Source organism: Penicillium expansum (assembly GCF_000769745.1).
Source record: "Penicillium expansum strain MD-8 chromosome Unknown contig377, whole genome shotgun sequence".
Lineage (NCBI taxonomy): Eukaryota > Fungi > Ascomycota > Eurotiomycetes > Eurotiales > Aspergillaceae > Penicillium > Penicillium expansum.
The window spans coordinates 55,620-68,639 of record NW_015971421.1 but is presented as its reverse complement, the minus strand read 5'-3'; the positions used below and the strand labels follow the sequence as shown (position 1 = coordinate 68,639).

General features: G+C 47.0%; 6 protein-coding genes across 6 annotated transcripts; 4 read left to right on the top strand and 2 right to left on the bottom strand.

Annotated features, from left to right (window-relative positions):
• Positions 1-349: 349 nt before the first annotated feature.
• On the top strand, positions 350-1,258 carry PEX2_109660 (putative short-chain dehydrogenase; the record flags this gene model as incomplete). Its single annotated transcript, XM_016748232.1, has 1 exon — positions 350-1,258. The coding sequence occupies one exon, from the start codon at positions 350-352 to the stop codon at positions 1,256-1,258; it is 909 nt and encodes a 302-aa protein (XP_016595074.1).
• A 732-nt stretch (positions 1,259-1,990) lies between these two features.
• Positions 1,991-2,491, bottom strand: PEX2_109650 (uncharacterized protein; the record flags this gene model as incomplete). Its single annotated transcript, XM_016748231.1, has 1 exon — positions 1,991-2,491. One exon carries the CDS (start codon positions 2,489-2,491, stop codon positions 1,991-1,993), a length of 501 nt encoding a protein of 166 aa, XP_016595073.1.
• Positions 2,492-4,089: 1,598 nt separating this feature from the next.
• PEX2_109640 (uncharacterized protein) lies at positions 4,090-4,734 on the top strand (the record flags this gene model as incomplete). Its single annotated transcript, XM_016748230.1, has 1 exon — positions 4,090-4,734. One exon carries the CDS (start codon positions 4,090-4,092, stop codon positions 4,732-4,734), a length of 645 nt encoding a protein of 214 aa, XP_016595072.1.
• Positions 4,735-4,956: 222 nt separating this feature from the next.
• Positions 4,957-6,929, bottom strand: PEX2_109630 (Amidase; the record flags this gene model as incomplete). The annotated part of the gene is made up of 6 exons (XM_016748229.1): positions 4,957-5,318; positions 5,379-5,562; positions 5,625-6,046; positions 6,100-6,241; positions 6,303-6,572; positions 6,645-6,929. 6 exons carry the CDS (start codon positions 6,927-6,929, stop codon positions 4,957-4,959), a joined length of 1,665 nt encoding a protein of 554 aa, XP_016595071.1.
• A 674-nt stretch (positions 6,930-7,603) lies between these two features.
• Positions 7,604-8,823, top strand: PEX2_109620 (uncharacterized protein; the record flags this gene model as incomplete). Its single annotated transcript, XM_016748228.1, has 3 exons — positions 7,604-7,796; positions 7,865-8,300; positions 8,385-8,823. The coding sequence occupies 3 exons, from the start codon at positions 7,604-7,606 to the stop codon at positions 8,821-8,823; spliced, it is 1,068 nt and encodes a 355-aa protein (XP_016595070.1).
• Positions 8,824-10,557: 1,734 nt separating this feature from the next.
• PEX2_109610 (Major facilitator superfamily domain, general substrate transporter) lies at positions 10,558-12,579 on the top strand (the record flags this gene model as incomplete). Its single annotated transcript, XM_016748227.1, has 7 exons — positions 10,558-10,668; positions 10,742-10,767; positions 10,827-11,108; positions 11,569-11,671; positions 11,849-11,990; positions 12,059-12,239; positions 12,297-12,579. 7 exons carry the CDS (start codon positions 10,558-10,560, stop codon positions 12,577-12,579), a joined length of 1,128 nt encoding a protein of 375 aa, XP_016595069.1.
• Between the last annotated feature and the right edge of the window lie 441 nt (positions 12,580-13,020).

Genomic DNA, 13,020 nt, shown 5'->3' with positions numbered 1-13,020 from the left:
GCCTGCACATTGGTCGGGAAATGGAAGACCTCAGGCCTCAAGCTTCCCCAAGGAGACTTCTAAATAGTAGTATGGGTACAACTAAACGCCACGGCTACTATAGATTAAAAAACGTGTAGACATGAGCCTCTAAAAGGCTTACGTCATCGGATTTTTCGGAGTTAAGCTTGTTAGTTAACGGAAAGCGGGTCCACGAGTGCGGGTGGATATCCACCCGACTCCGTAGCGTACAATGTGTATAATTGTCCTATAAATCTGGAGGTCCCGATGTATAAAGGCGCACAGCATTTCTCAGAGCCTTCAAGCATACAAGCTCTCATCACATCAGTGCAGCGTCTATACCATCAAAATGAGTGGATTATACGGCCTACTCTTCACCAAATTGACCTTACCGTCCCCCTCAACCATCCAGGGCAAGACCATTCTGATCACCGGTGCTAATACCGGGCTCGGTAAGGAGGCCGCTAGGCATGCACTCTCCTTGGGAGCTGGCACAATCATTATGGGTGTTCGCACTCAGAGCAAAGGCAAAGAGGCCAAAGCGGATATCGAGGCGAGTACCAGTTCTACCAAGAATAAGGTTCTAGTATGGCCTCTCGACCTTGAATCATTTGCCAGCGTCCAAACATTTGCAGCCAGGGTTCACAAATATGTGGTGACGGACGGGGGACGGTTAGACATAGCCATTATGAACGCTGGGATTGCATCGGTCGAATACGCTGTTACCAGGGATGGATGGGAGAGGGGAATTCAGGTGAATGTGTTGTCGACTGCACTGCTTAGCCTACAACTGCTACCGCTATTGCTGCAAACAAAGGAGCGAGATCCCTCAGCGCAACCGCATTTAGCGATCCTCACGAGCGACATTCACAAGTCAATCAAATTCCCCGAAAGATACGCGGAGCATATTCTTTCTGTCTTGAACGAAGAGCAACAGTGGAAGAAATCACAAGCTACAGGCGGATCTACTGAGCGCTACGGGGTTACCAAGCTGATGGATATTTTTATCACTATGGAATTGGCTAAACTAGTGCCTCGTGACGCGTATGGAGAGCCGCTGGTGGTCGTGAATGGTGTGACACCCGGATTTTGCAAATCAGATCTCCTCACCAGGGAGAAGGCACCTTGGATCCTGAAACTGGTCCAGGCCTTGGTTGCCAGAACGGTGGAGGAAGGCAGCAAAACCTTGTTGCATGCAGTAGCGCAGGGGTCGGAGACTCACGGAAAGTGGTTGGAAAACCAGGTAATCACAGAGTAAGTCACCCTACCTATCAAGCTGTCTAAAGTCCTCGTTACTGATTTACACTGAAGCCCTGGTAATATTGTAACGGAGCTAGAAGCAGCGGTTGTGAGGGGAAAGATATGGGCGGAAATCATAGCAGTTCTGCGGAATATTGATCCCGAGGTCCGAACAGAGTATTGAGTTCTCTGAGGGTTCATGAGTCACCTACTGCAGGCCAGAGCTAATTTCCCGAGTTTAGGAACTCAGGCTTGTTATGTTAGATTTGCGAATTGTTTTTCGTATTCTTGTTGGCATATATATATCATGTTTAAATTCAATACAGTCTGCACTTGTATAAATTGAACAGCAGATCCTACAAATCGTTGGACACCTACTCTTGAAAATAGCAAGATAGAATAAGATTTAGGTCACGCTGTGAGAGTAAACTAGATCTATAAGATATATATTTAGGGTTTGTATAGGAGTGCTACTACTTTCTAAATGAACTCTGTAATTTATAAACTATTTAATCAACGCTTTTTCTCTCGTTTCCAAATATGATATATATATTGAACTAATAACGAGCGAGCTCTACATTGATTAAAATACTAAAACTTCACCCTAAGATAAAGGCTAGAAAAGGGGTGTAAATATAGGGTAATTTCAAAAACCCTAAAGGGGGGTTTAATTTCTGAATCCTCGGCATATTTGTACTATTTGGAGTCTATTTGGGGGCCTATTAATCCACAGTGGGCTTCTACCTTAGGCTCATAGCCCATCGGTGGGCCTGAAGGTAGGGTCCAAAGCCCAACCCATTTGCGGGTCGGGTTGGGCTGGGCTATGGGTTTTATGGGCTTTGCAGAGTTCTGCAGACGATGGTGTGACGGGGTTGCACTGAAAGAGCGGCCAGCCCTCTAGCGCCTGTAACTCCGCATGATCGGCAATTCCAACATCTAGAGAGGGAAACGAAGATGTTGTCGGAAGGTAGTCATCCATGGCAGCGTCTTGACTAGTCAATTTTGTCATGCTGCCGGATGAGATGGGAAATTCTAGGTCCCAGGAGTGAAGCCCCGCAAGATCCGTCATCTGAGTCGTCGGAGGTGGTACTGTAGTAGGTACAGCCAAGTCGAAATGTTCATTCATGGGAGGAATTCCCGGTTGTATGAATCTAGAAGAAAGGGGAATACTGCGAGCAAAGCTCCCGCCTGCGCTAGGTGCAGCTGCGATGAGTTGAGCCAAATAATTATCTTCTGGAGTAGCTTCCAACATGCTTGTTTGACGATTGCCGCCCCAATTATGGGTCACTGAATGGTTCCAGTCCATATATATTCCACTGCTTGTCGGATGATATGGTGCTTTTGTTGTGGGACCTCCATTGTTGGCGCTAGCGTTGTCTCGATTATACTCAACGGGGTTGGGATTTGAGGTGGACTTGGCATTTGTGGATATTGGCTCTTTCGACCTATTGTTGAGAGCTGATCGCCCTGGTCTTTGCTGCGGGACCCGGGTCTGGCAGGTGAGCTTCTTCCCCACGCATCGCGAGCATGGCACCTATCGCGCAATGCAGGTTAGTCACCTCGCATTCATTTCTTTGCATTGTCATTCGTACCTTTCTGTCACACCTGGCTTTGGACCTCGCGCAGTGCACACATGCCATAATTTGATCCGCGCGAATCAAGACTGGGGGGTTTGAATGTGGCATTGTTCAAGTGATCGTGTTGAGGGCTCTAAAACGTAGGGACCGGAAAGAGAGGTGGAAGTCAATCCCTATCAGGGACGATCTGTTCAGCTATCTTGCTATGGAGGGGTTTGATGCCTAAGGCACCTAACGTGTGGCCGAAGGCCACACACTATAACGGATCGCCTTCGTCGTGTTGATAGATACTACATCTATCTCATCATAATCAACGGGCTCTGTGGCTTTATTAATTACGATAGAGAGGGTAGAACCTGACAAGGCAACCGTCGCGTACAGGCGTTTGGCACGCCAGGTCACCTGCAAAAGATGATCTCGCCGAATTTTAGCCTCGGTCTTCCTCAAATGTGAGGGAAAATTGGCGCAGCTCAAGAAATCGTGCCCGAATTCGCTCTGCAAAATCAACAATGGACCGGTCTTCCTCAATAATTTGTAACTGTACACTGAATCGGTACATGGAGAGCAGTTGGTGGTCCTCGAAACTTGTTCAGTGTGTAAAGAGTTCCATTTAGTCGTGTTGGCGACCAATCAATATCTGCAAGTTGTTCTGGTACTGGTTTTCACGTTAGAGGAAGCGAAGACAATAATGTAGGGAATCACAAACGTATACACCATTCAGTATCAGACGGGCGTCGAAGTTGGCACGCGGTCAAAGCTTTCCAATGCAGGGACTTATGCACCCAGTGCCCAGTACCGAAGAGCAATATGCCTATCGCAACCTGCAAGGCGATGTAAACTGATCTTCTTGGACTAGGTGTAGCAGACGAGGGCTCTACATATTCATTCTCAGGTAGTAGGGGCCCATCAGGAGAATCTTCCTGGCTTTCAAGCTTGGAGGATTGCCACTCCATCTGTAATGGCTTTGAAGTAATGGTTTCTCTCGTTTGTTTTGGTGAGGGCTCAGAGTATTTCCGGGAAGAAAGCCATTTCCCGAGGTGGTCGTGTTCAGATTGCTTGGCTCTTGGTATCAGACATTAGCTGTATCAGATGAGAAGGCCAGTTATCGGGGTCATATGTCAGATGTCAGACGTCAGCAATGTCGGCGAGGTAAGAGATGTCAGATATGGTCAGATGTTTGCCGACCCCATGCAAATACTTTGGAGTAGGGAAAGTTTTTGCATTTGATGTACTCGGTATTCATAGTTACATCCTCACTCGTTATATCCAAGACATGATTGACGAATCCCAGTACCAACGATTACCGATCGACGAGGACAACACTGCTGTGCTTTCAGCACATGAACCATCACCTCGGTGGCGAAAAACATGGAGTCTATTCTTCGCCGCACTTCTGGCTGTATCTCTACTGCTCCTTTTATCATTCCTGCCAGCAAGAATTCCAGGGGCACACACCACAAATTCTCCCTCCCCTGAATACCAGCATTGCGGTAACAGCACCGATATTGCAAAGTCTCGCGGATGTCAATTCGATCTCTTGAATTATGTCTGGCTGCCAGAGCGCTGTAGTGAGAAGGAAACAGTGGAAGAATTCCGCATCTGGCTCAATAGCCCGGAGCGCCAATTTGGGAGCTGGCCTTTCTTTGCCGATCGCGAAGGACACGAACACATTGCCAACGAACAAGCCTTGTCAGAGCGGGTAAATGTAGATACCCGCGCGCCCCAAGAGGAACATCTGGCTCATTGTATTTTTCTGTGGCGTCGGTTGGTACGCGTTGCTGATATGAAAGTGGAGCTGGATATCGGGATGGGTCATATCCACCATTGCACCGAGGGCCTACTTTGCAGGGGCCAAATCCAGTGGATGCGGAGCGGCCTCATTCAGTGTTTCAAGTTGGATTCGGTGGATGCAGAGTAGGATAGCAAACATTGAATCATTTAATTGTTTCATGTGGCTCTTTAGATTCATATTTTTCAATGTTCCCTCAATCCCTTCGGATACTAGAGGAAGCTCTAGAGAGGAGAATGAAACATGATAAGAGCACTACGATAGAGTAATTGGGTAGCTTTTAGACGAACCGACACCAGACAAGAATCCACAATCCCCTTACAAATGAAATTTGACTTCCCCGAGACCTGATCAAGCCAGACAATTCACAAACGGCAGGCCGATTCTCTCCTGGATCTCTTTGAATGCTTGAAGTAACTTTTCTTCCTCCAACTTCTTGGAAACTAGCTGTAAAGAAACGGGCGCATCCTTCTGTTTTACGGAGTCATAATGCTCGTATGCCCAGCTGTCGAATTCGTTCTTCGGGGTGTAAGTGGTGTGCTTGGCATCCCTATCGGGATCCACCTTGGTAACCGGGAACACAAGAGCCGGGTAATCGAGAAGATTGAATAAAGAAGTATACCCCCAGTACCTCGAAGTAAAGTGAAGAGGGGCGGGTGTGGGGAATGCAGGGCAGAGTATAACATCCATTTCGGGCGCAACATTGTTCCACTCTGCATTGGACCGAATTCGGATTAGAATCAGGAACGATCATGGATTATTGCTGTACTAACGTTGTAAATAGGCGTAGCGGAACATCTCTCGTTTTCCGGTCCAGTCCCATAAGCCCTGCTGGCTAAGTTCTTCGATGCCAGGGGCATCCCGAAGGCTCCAAGCCGTGAGTGGCGTAAATGGCTCACCAGAGGCCTCGAGATGCCCGGCAAATGCCTTTCCGCCATCTGGTGCATAAAGCCTAGTCTATATACGTTCATTGGTTAGTTCAGCTCACATTGATTATTGAAGCGATATAGACCTCTTACAAGAATCTCGAGTGCCTCTTTCTGTTGGTATGCCTTCCATTCAATAACCTCAACACTATCCACCAATTTAAGACGCCCAACCACCTCCTTCAATGCCCTTGTCACTGCCGGTGCGGGAGTAACGACATCGTCGGTCCACATTACACCGACGGTTAGCTTCTTGTTATCCAGGTGAATGTGTTTCTCTTGGTCTCTCCACGGGATTGGAAGCATCATTGAATCTTTGACCCAAGGCTTTGATTCGATGATCGTCTTCAGGAAAAGTTCAATACCGCCAAATGTTGGCGAAATAGGCCCAAGTGTGCCCACAATTGTCTCACATCCGAGTACATAGGACGCGCATCCGATTAGCGGCAGTCGACCGGTTGATGGCTTTAGGCCGTAAAGGCCACAATTGGCGGCGGGAGAACGAATACTACCACCTGGATCTGTTATTAACAATTAGGAAATTAATGCAGAGAATCTGGCAATATACCGATGTCTGAACCAATTCCTAGAGGGCTGCCATGAAGGGCTTGTAAAGCTGACTCTCCGCCAGATGAACCGCCTGGTGTGAGAGCGGTGTTATGTGGGTTCGTGGTGATGCCAGTGATATTGCTGCAAGTTTCAAGAGCCATCTACCGCGAAATCAAGATATCAGCCACATATCAACACTGTAGGAAAGCTAGATCTGCTAACCAGTCCCTGCGGCTCGGTTGTCCTTGCATAAACAACCGCACCAGCATCCAACAGAATCTTGACAATATTTGCATCGTCTGGGCTCTCCCGGTCGAGCCAAGCGACGAATCCAGCAGACAAGTCTCGTCCCTTGAGGCCTATATGTCCTTTGATGCTAATTGGTAAACCGTGAAGCGGACCAGAGGGCTTTCCATGCTTCGCAAGATAATCATCAAGCTCCTTGGCACGGGCGATGGCACGGTCAGGAAGAAGCTCATAGATACAGTTGGTCTAATAAGACGATTGATTGTTAGAATTGAAAATTCAAGGCATTGTCCGGGCACAGCCTCCAGCTTTACTCACCAACTTCTGAGCGATCGCAGCCCGCCGAAGAAATGCGTTTGCTACCGCGGTCGCAGTTAGTTTACCCGTTGCAAGGGACGCCACCAAGGTCTCAGCGGAGCTCTCTGTAATAGCGATCTCGGTCTGCGAAAGGTGCTTTCTGGGGAAATCGATCACCCTGCCAGTATATGTAGCAGGAAGAGCAGCGATGGCTGAGTCAACGTCCTCTATCGAACGATCGCGCGCTGCCTGGACCTGACGGGCCGACTCTTGCCAAGAAAGCTTCTGTTGAGACGCCACAGCCATTTTTCCAGCTGAGGTTGGGTGCGTTTGAACGAGTTCCGCAGAATGCAGCCCCGTTTCTAATAAAGTCGGTAGCTGGGTATTGTTTGATCATTCTCCGCGTTACCGTTACATAGGGCACGCGGTCAGTGTGCGACCCCATGCAAAAGGATATTGGCCCCAGTGCCTGGCCCCAATGTCTCACCTCCCTTGATACAACATAGAATGCGATCCTGCGCGGGCCGTAGCTCCACTGTGCGGCAGAGACAACCCCATTTTGACTGTGGGCCCTGATTTGGTGTCTGCGTCAAATCAAAACAAAATGCCATGCGATTTTCGGACTAAATTAGCCCCGGTGATACCCACCATGTCGTCGGGGGCTTGAAATAGCGGGGGGATCTGCGATCGTCACGAGAGTTTCAAGCCCAGTCGAGCCGTGCTATCCTCGCAGAATTTCCATATGTGGATAGCGTCCTGTACCATCCTTGCAAAGTGTGATACGAGAGATGATTTCGCTTACTTGCCCCGAATGCGTGGTTTGGGAGCCGAGGGTTCCGATGCTCGAATTTTGAATTTGAGGATGATAGCTGTCTGAGATTTTCACGAAAATGAAGGCTTATCATTGTCAGCGGGTAACTCTTTTCATATATTTAAGGTCTTTACTTAGGTGAAGTAGTTGAAAATTGCTGTCGGCACACATGACCGACCTCCAGGAGGACTACGGACCAGCGCTATGGGTGGTGAATACGATCTTCATTGCATTGTCCACATTCGCTGTTGTTGCCCGTTTTGCAGCTCGACGACTGCAAAAGTTGTCTCTCGGTGCAGATGACTGGATTATCTGCGTAGCCCTTTTCTGGAACTGGCTATTATACGGGATATTCGTGGGATGTTAGTACTACAATTATTCCTCTGACCTTGCTAAAAGAATCACAGCACTAACACTGACGGGTTTTCAGGTCGCATTAATGGCCTCGGCAAGCATCGAGAAACCCTCTCACCAGAAAAAGTCGCTATATTCGCAGAACTCCTCTACTTCTTCCAGATCTTCTACGTGCTCGCCCCCCCGACTGTGAAGCTAGCACTCCTTTTTCTGTACCGACGCATTTTCCAGCATTCGAGCTTCTTGCGAGTTGTCAACGGCATGATCATTTTCATCTCTGTGTGGACAATTATCATGACTTTCCTCGCCATTTTCAACTGCAAGCCGATTAGCGCCTTCTGGACGACAGAGGGAACTTGTCTTAACTTCAAGCAATTTGCTATCGGCTACGCAATTGTAAATATTATCAGTGATTTTGCGGTTTGGCTGATGCCAATTCCAAGAGTGTGGGAAATCCAGCTTCCGAAACCACAGAAGATTGCTCTATCCCTGATTTTTGCATTAGGTCTTTTGTATGAATATTGTTTCTTTTTATCTCACTCGAAGGTACAGAAGTGCCAGTATTCATGCTTTGCTAATACATCATTATCTGTCAGTGATTGCGCTGCAGCAATTGGCCGCCTTCTGCTCTCGATGCTTGTCCTGGGCGAGTACGACTCCACATGGCTCTACGCAAAGGGATACATGTGGTCCATTATCGAAGTTTCAACGGGCATTATCTGCACATGTCTGCCAACGATGCGAATACTTTTGAAGACATTCTTCGGTGGCGCTTTTGCAGGAATCTTCGGCATGTCCAGCGTGAAGGCCAGCCGTCTGCCATCAAGCAATACACCGTGGTCTAGAACAAAGGAGTATCATGATGAGATTGGGGGAAGGTCGGTGGAGGTCTCTTCTAACGCTCAGCATACAAAAAATGATTGTGAATCGCATGATGCAGAATGGGACACGAGCTCCCGGCGGATTCTGGTGACCGAGGAGGTAAACATTGAACTTCAGCCAGCCAAACACAGGGCATCTATAAGCTTGACTTAATCGTTCGTTTGACTGGATTGGTTGTATCTTACAAGAATACCATCCCTAATGAGATATTTGTTCACACCACCTAATATTGCTAGTGTTTAATTTCTGCTTAGAAATTTCACGCACAGGTTTCCATGATGGTCCCCGCCTATACTGACCAGACATCTCGACAGGATCCAATTCTCTGAGCAGACAATTTGACTCAAATACATCAGGCTTCAAATTAAGCAGGCAACTCCATTCTTGCGTTGCCTAATTTTCCTTTGATCCCCATTCCGGTACTCTCGCGATAGCTTCATAAGGCTTAGCTCCCACAAGCTTCAGCAATTTATCATTCAATTCTGGAAGCTCCAGCGGTTGGTCGCGATCTCTTGGGTCTCTTGTCCCATCCTTCAGCATCACATGAGTATTGTGCACCACTACGTGATCATGCGGCCAATGAGTGGTTCCTCCCCAACGTTCGAAGACTTGCTTTTTGAGATCGAGTTGTTCAGGACTCGCCATGGAAGCCGGTTTGTATGCCGCATATATAGCTGTTCGAATCTGATTACTCTTTTCTGTGGGATAAGATCCATAGTGGATTGTGCAGCTATCCCATAGACTAAAATCCCCTAGACCTTATGTGGTCCAATACTGTATGACGCGCTCTAACCCCCTTGATCACGGCAAATCTGACTTTGACCAGGCCATCTTGAAAATCACGGTGCTTCGCTGATCTGCTTCAAACTTAGCTAGATTGGGCAAAATACATTCATATAGTATCGATATTACCTCAACAGATCTGCTTTTAGAGAAGGGATCGATTGAACCCCCGCCGTGGAAGAATGGGTCCCGTTTGATGCCGTTCTCGAAAAGTCAATTCTCAATGCAAAAAATGGACGACTTGAAATCTGTCGAAAGCTATGTTACAATATATGACTGGGAAACCGAGTATTCAATACCTCGGAAAATACATAGACCGCTATCATAGTGGGCCATCCATATATAAATTGTATAGTAAGCTTAGTCAACTATGCCCAAGTAGATTGTCAAATAGTGGATTTTTTGTCATTTTAGTTAGTTAGAGGCATATATATCTGTCATTTTGAACCCTACAGTGCAGTAACCGAGATTTCTGTCAAAATCTATCATTATCAATAAATATATTTCTAAAGCGGCAGGGACTCCGTCGATCACCAAGAGTCATACAAGTCCTAATGAAGGTTATATCCTGGTGAGATAAGGGAGGACCAATGAAGGTCTTGCGTTAAGGATTCCCCGGACCGCCCCTTCCTGCCCCGTACCTTGGTAGAGGTGCGGCCCGGGTCCATAGTTCACCCCACGCCCCCACCCACTCTTTGCCGGGTGCACCTTGATCAGTAGCCGTTATCGCAGAGGGCCTGAACTCATATTATCCAGACAGACGCCATAGTTCACAAAAATTCCTAGCTTTTCTCCTATCATATACTTTTCAACTACAAGGTAGAGAATGATATCTTCACTTACCAGACCAGGAAGTGTACCAACATCAGAGCCAATGAGAAGTAAGGCTTTTATCATTACAGGTATGGCTCATCAGGTTGAGTTTGCTAAGTGACTACATATCCCGAGATCATTTTGATGAAGATAAACTCGGAACCCTCGCGATAAGCACCAGCCTAGTAGCTACAATCTTCCACGACCATTCTTCGCCAATGATATAAAACAACCAAGACTCCCTTCCTTGGCTGCGTCAACAACGAAAGTATCGTTCGGAATCTTTAAAACATGGATCGACTTATTAGCATTCTACAATTTGACTCTATCGGCCCATTGCAGCCCAAATCAAGCAAATTAACAATTGCTTTGCTAGTGTCGACCTGTTGTGTCTTCGCCGTGGTATGTAAACTTATTTGTGGTCGTACTGGCTGTACCACGTCTAGCCAATTTGGCACACGACTAATCTTAATAGACAACTGGATACGATGCTGGCTTGATGTAAGCAACCTCTTAGACTTCAGCTTTCAACATGAACATCTACTGACAGTAAAACTAAGGAATGGCGTCAACATGATGCCTCAGTACGTGGATTGGTTCCAATTGACGACGGTGACAAAGTCCCTGAGCACTTGTTCATCTTACATCGGATGGTTTATTGCTGCACTTCTCATGGGCCCTGTTGTTGAACGCACTGGTCGCAAGGGCGGCATCTTCATTTCCATCATTCTCAAGCTCATTGGTATTGCATTGATGGCTTCTTCTCAAAGCGTCGGCATGTTCATTGGTGGCCGTATTATCTTAGGATGGGCTAAAGGGACTGCAGCTATTGCTTCTTCCACGTGAGTCTCCGTTTCAATACTCAACTCACCAAACGCAGCCATAGTGACGCATTATCTGATAAAAAGAGGGCACGCAGTTGGTTGGCAGAGACTTTGCCCTCGCACGTTCGTGGAAGAGGCCTGAGTATCACGTACTCGGTCTTTTTTGCCGGTGCACTCATCGCTTCTGGGATATGCTATGGCACGGCTAACATAGAAGACTCATGGTCTTGGCGTCTCCCGTGTTTACTTATGTCAACGTGGTCCCTTACTTGCCTTATTTTGCTTTTTGCGACGCCTGAATCGCCTAGGTGGCTGGTGAGCACATTTTGGACCTAAAGGTCGACTTTTGTAAAGCTTACGATTGCTAATAAATCACGTCACAGGCTTATCACAACCGAGAAGATGAAGCCTTAAAGGTTGTTGCATCTATTTATTCATCTGGAGACGATTCTTGTCATGTTGCTATTGCGCAGCATAGGGAAATTCTCAACGCAATGCGACAGGAGCAAGACAGTGGACAGACACTCTCGTATGTAGAGATTGTGCGAACGAGCAATTCTCGCAAACGCCTCATTCTTGTTGTGAGTGTGGCAGTAATCTCTATGTTATCGGGGAACAACATAGTATCATTCTATCTGGGGGATATGCTCACTACAGCTGGACTATACAACAGTCATGTACAGCTCCAAATTGTAAGCACTCATCTTATCATCTTTAGTAGCCAGAATATTCATTGGATAAATCTAACACACATTTAGACGATCATCCTCAATTCATGGTCATTAGTCTGCGCAATGTCTGGCACCTTTCTCACGGACAAAGTTGGGCGAAAGACGCTGTGCTTGATGGCATGCATTATGATGACCATTACCATGTTCTTGATTGGAGTTTTAACTAAGTGTTTGTCACCCACGATCACTCGATTCAAAGTTCAATATCTCATCCGCATACTAATACATAATGTCCAGTCTTTGGAGATGGAGCCGATATTCCCGGGGTATATGCCACAATTGCCATGATTTTTATTTTTCAAGGGTCCTATAGCTTCGGTATCGCCCCCATAACTCAACTTTATCCGCCCGAGGTGCTTAACTACTCGATTCGTGCAAACGGGATGGCTGCTTGGACTCTTGTTGTTAATTTTTCCGGGTAAGCTTTCCTCTCTGTTACTAGCATCTTATACGGCAAACTGACAAAATGGCATAGACTTCTCTCAACGCTGGCATTGCCAATTGCGCTGGCAGCTATTGGTTGGAAAATGTACATCATCAACGGTGTGTGGGATGCACTGCAAGCACTATTTGTGGCATTGGTTTGGATCGAGACCAAAGGTCTGTCACTTGAAGATATTGATCGGGTGATTGACGGCAATCCGCCACTTAATGGCCTGGATCCGGAAGGGGACTATGAAAAAAATGACAGGAAAGGCCCGGATCTGATCACAGAGCATGTAGCTCAAAAAAAGACCGATGTTAAACAGTCTTTCTGACTTACGTCTCAGTTTCTTTGCGCTCTTGCGTTTTTGGGTCGTTAGGGCTTGCACCGCGAATTGGTAGTGTGGTGGTTAGTTGAATCAATTGTTATCTCTTTACACATAGAATAGGAGGGCCTGTGGCATTTACGCTGAAAATGACCGCTTTTGAGGCCAGGACGAGCAAAAATAGTCAAACCCATTCTTCCTAAATCATTTCCGCACGAGAATGTAAGGCCCCCGAGAATGAGGCGTGCAGCACTGTCTCAGTCAGTCGAGCTTGGCTGGCCCTCATTAGTGAGGTTCCTCATTTAAACGGGCCTGGTTGTCTCGGGCTAGGACATCGCATTGGCGAACTCAGCACACTGAAATCATCATTTGCTCCACATGGCGAATCATTAAAAAAATGCTCTAGTATTAATAAATTGGCGGGGTAAGAGGGTAACGGGGTGGATGTAA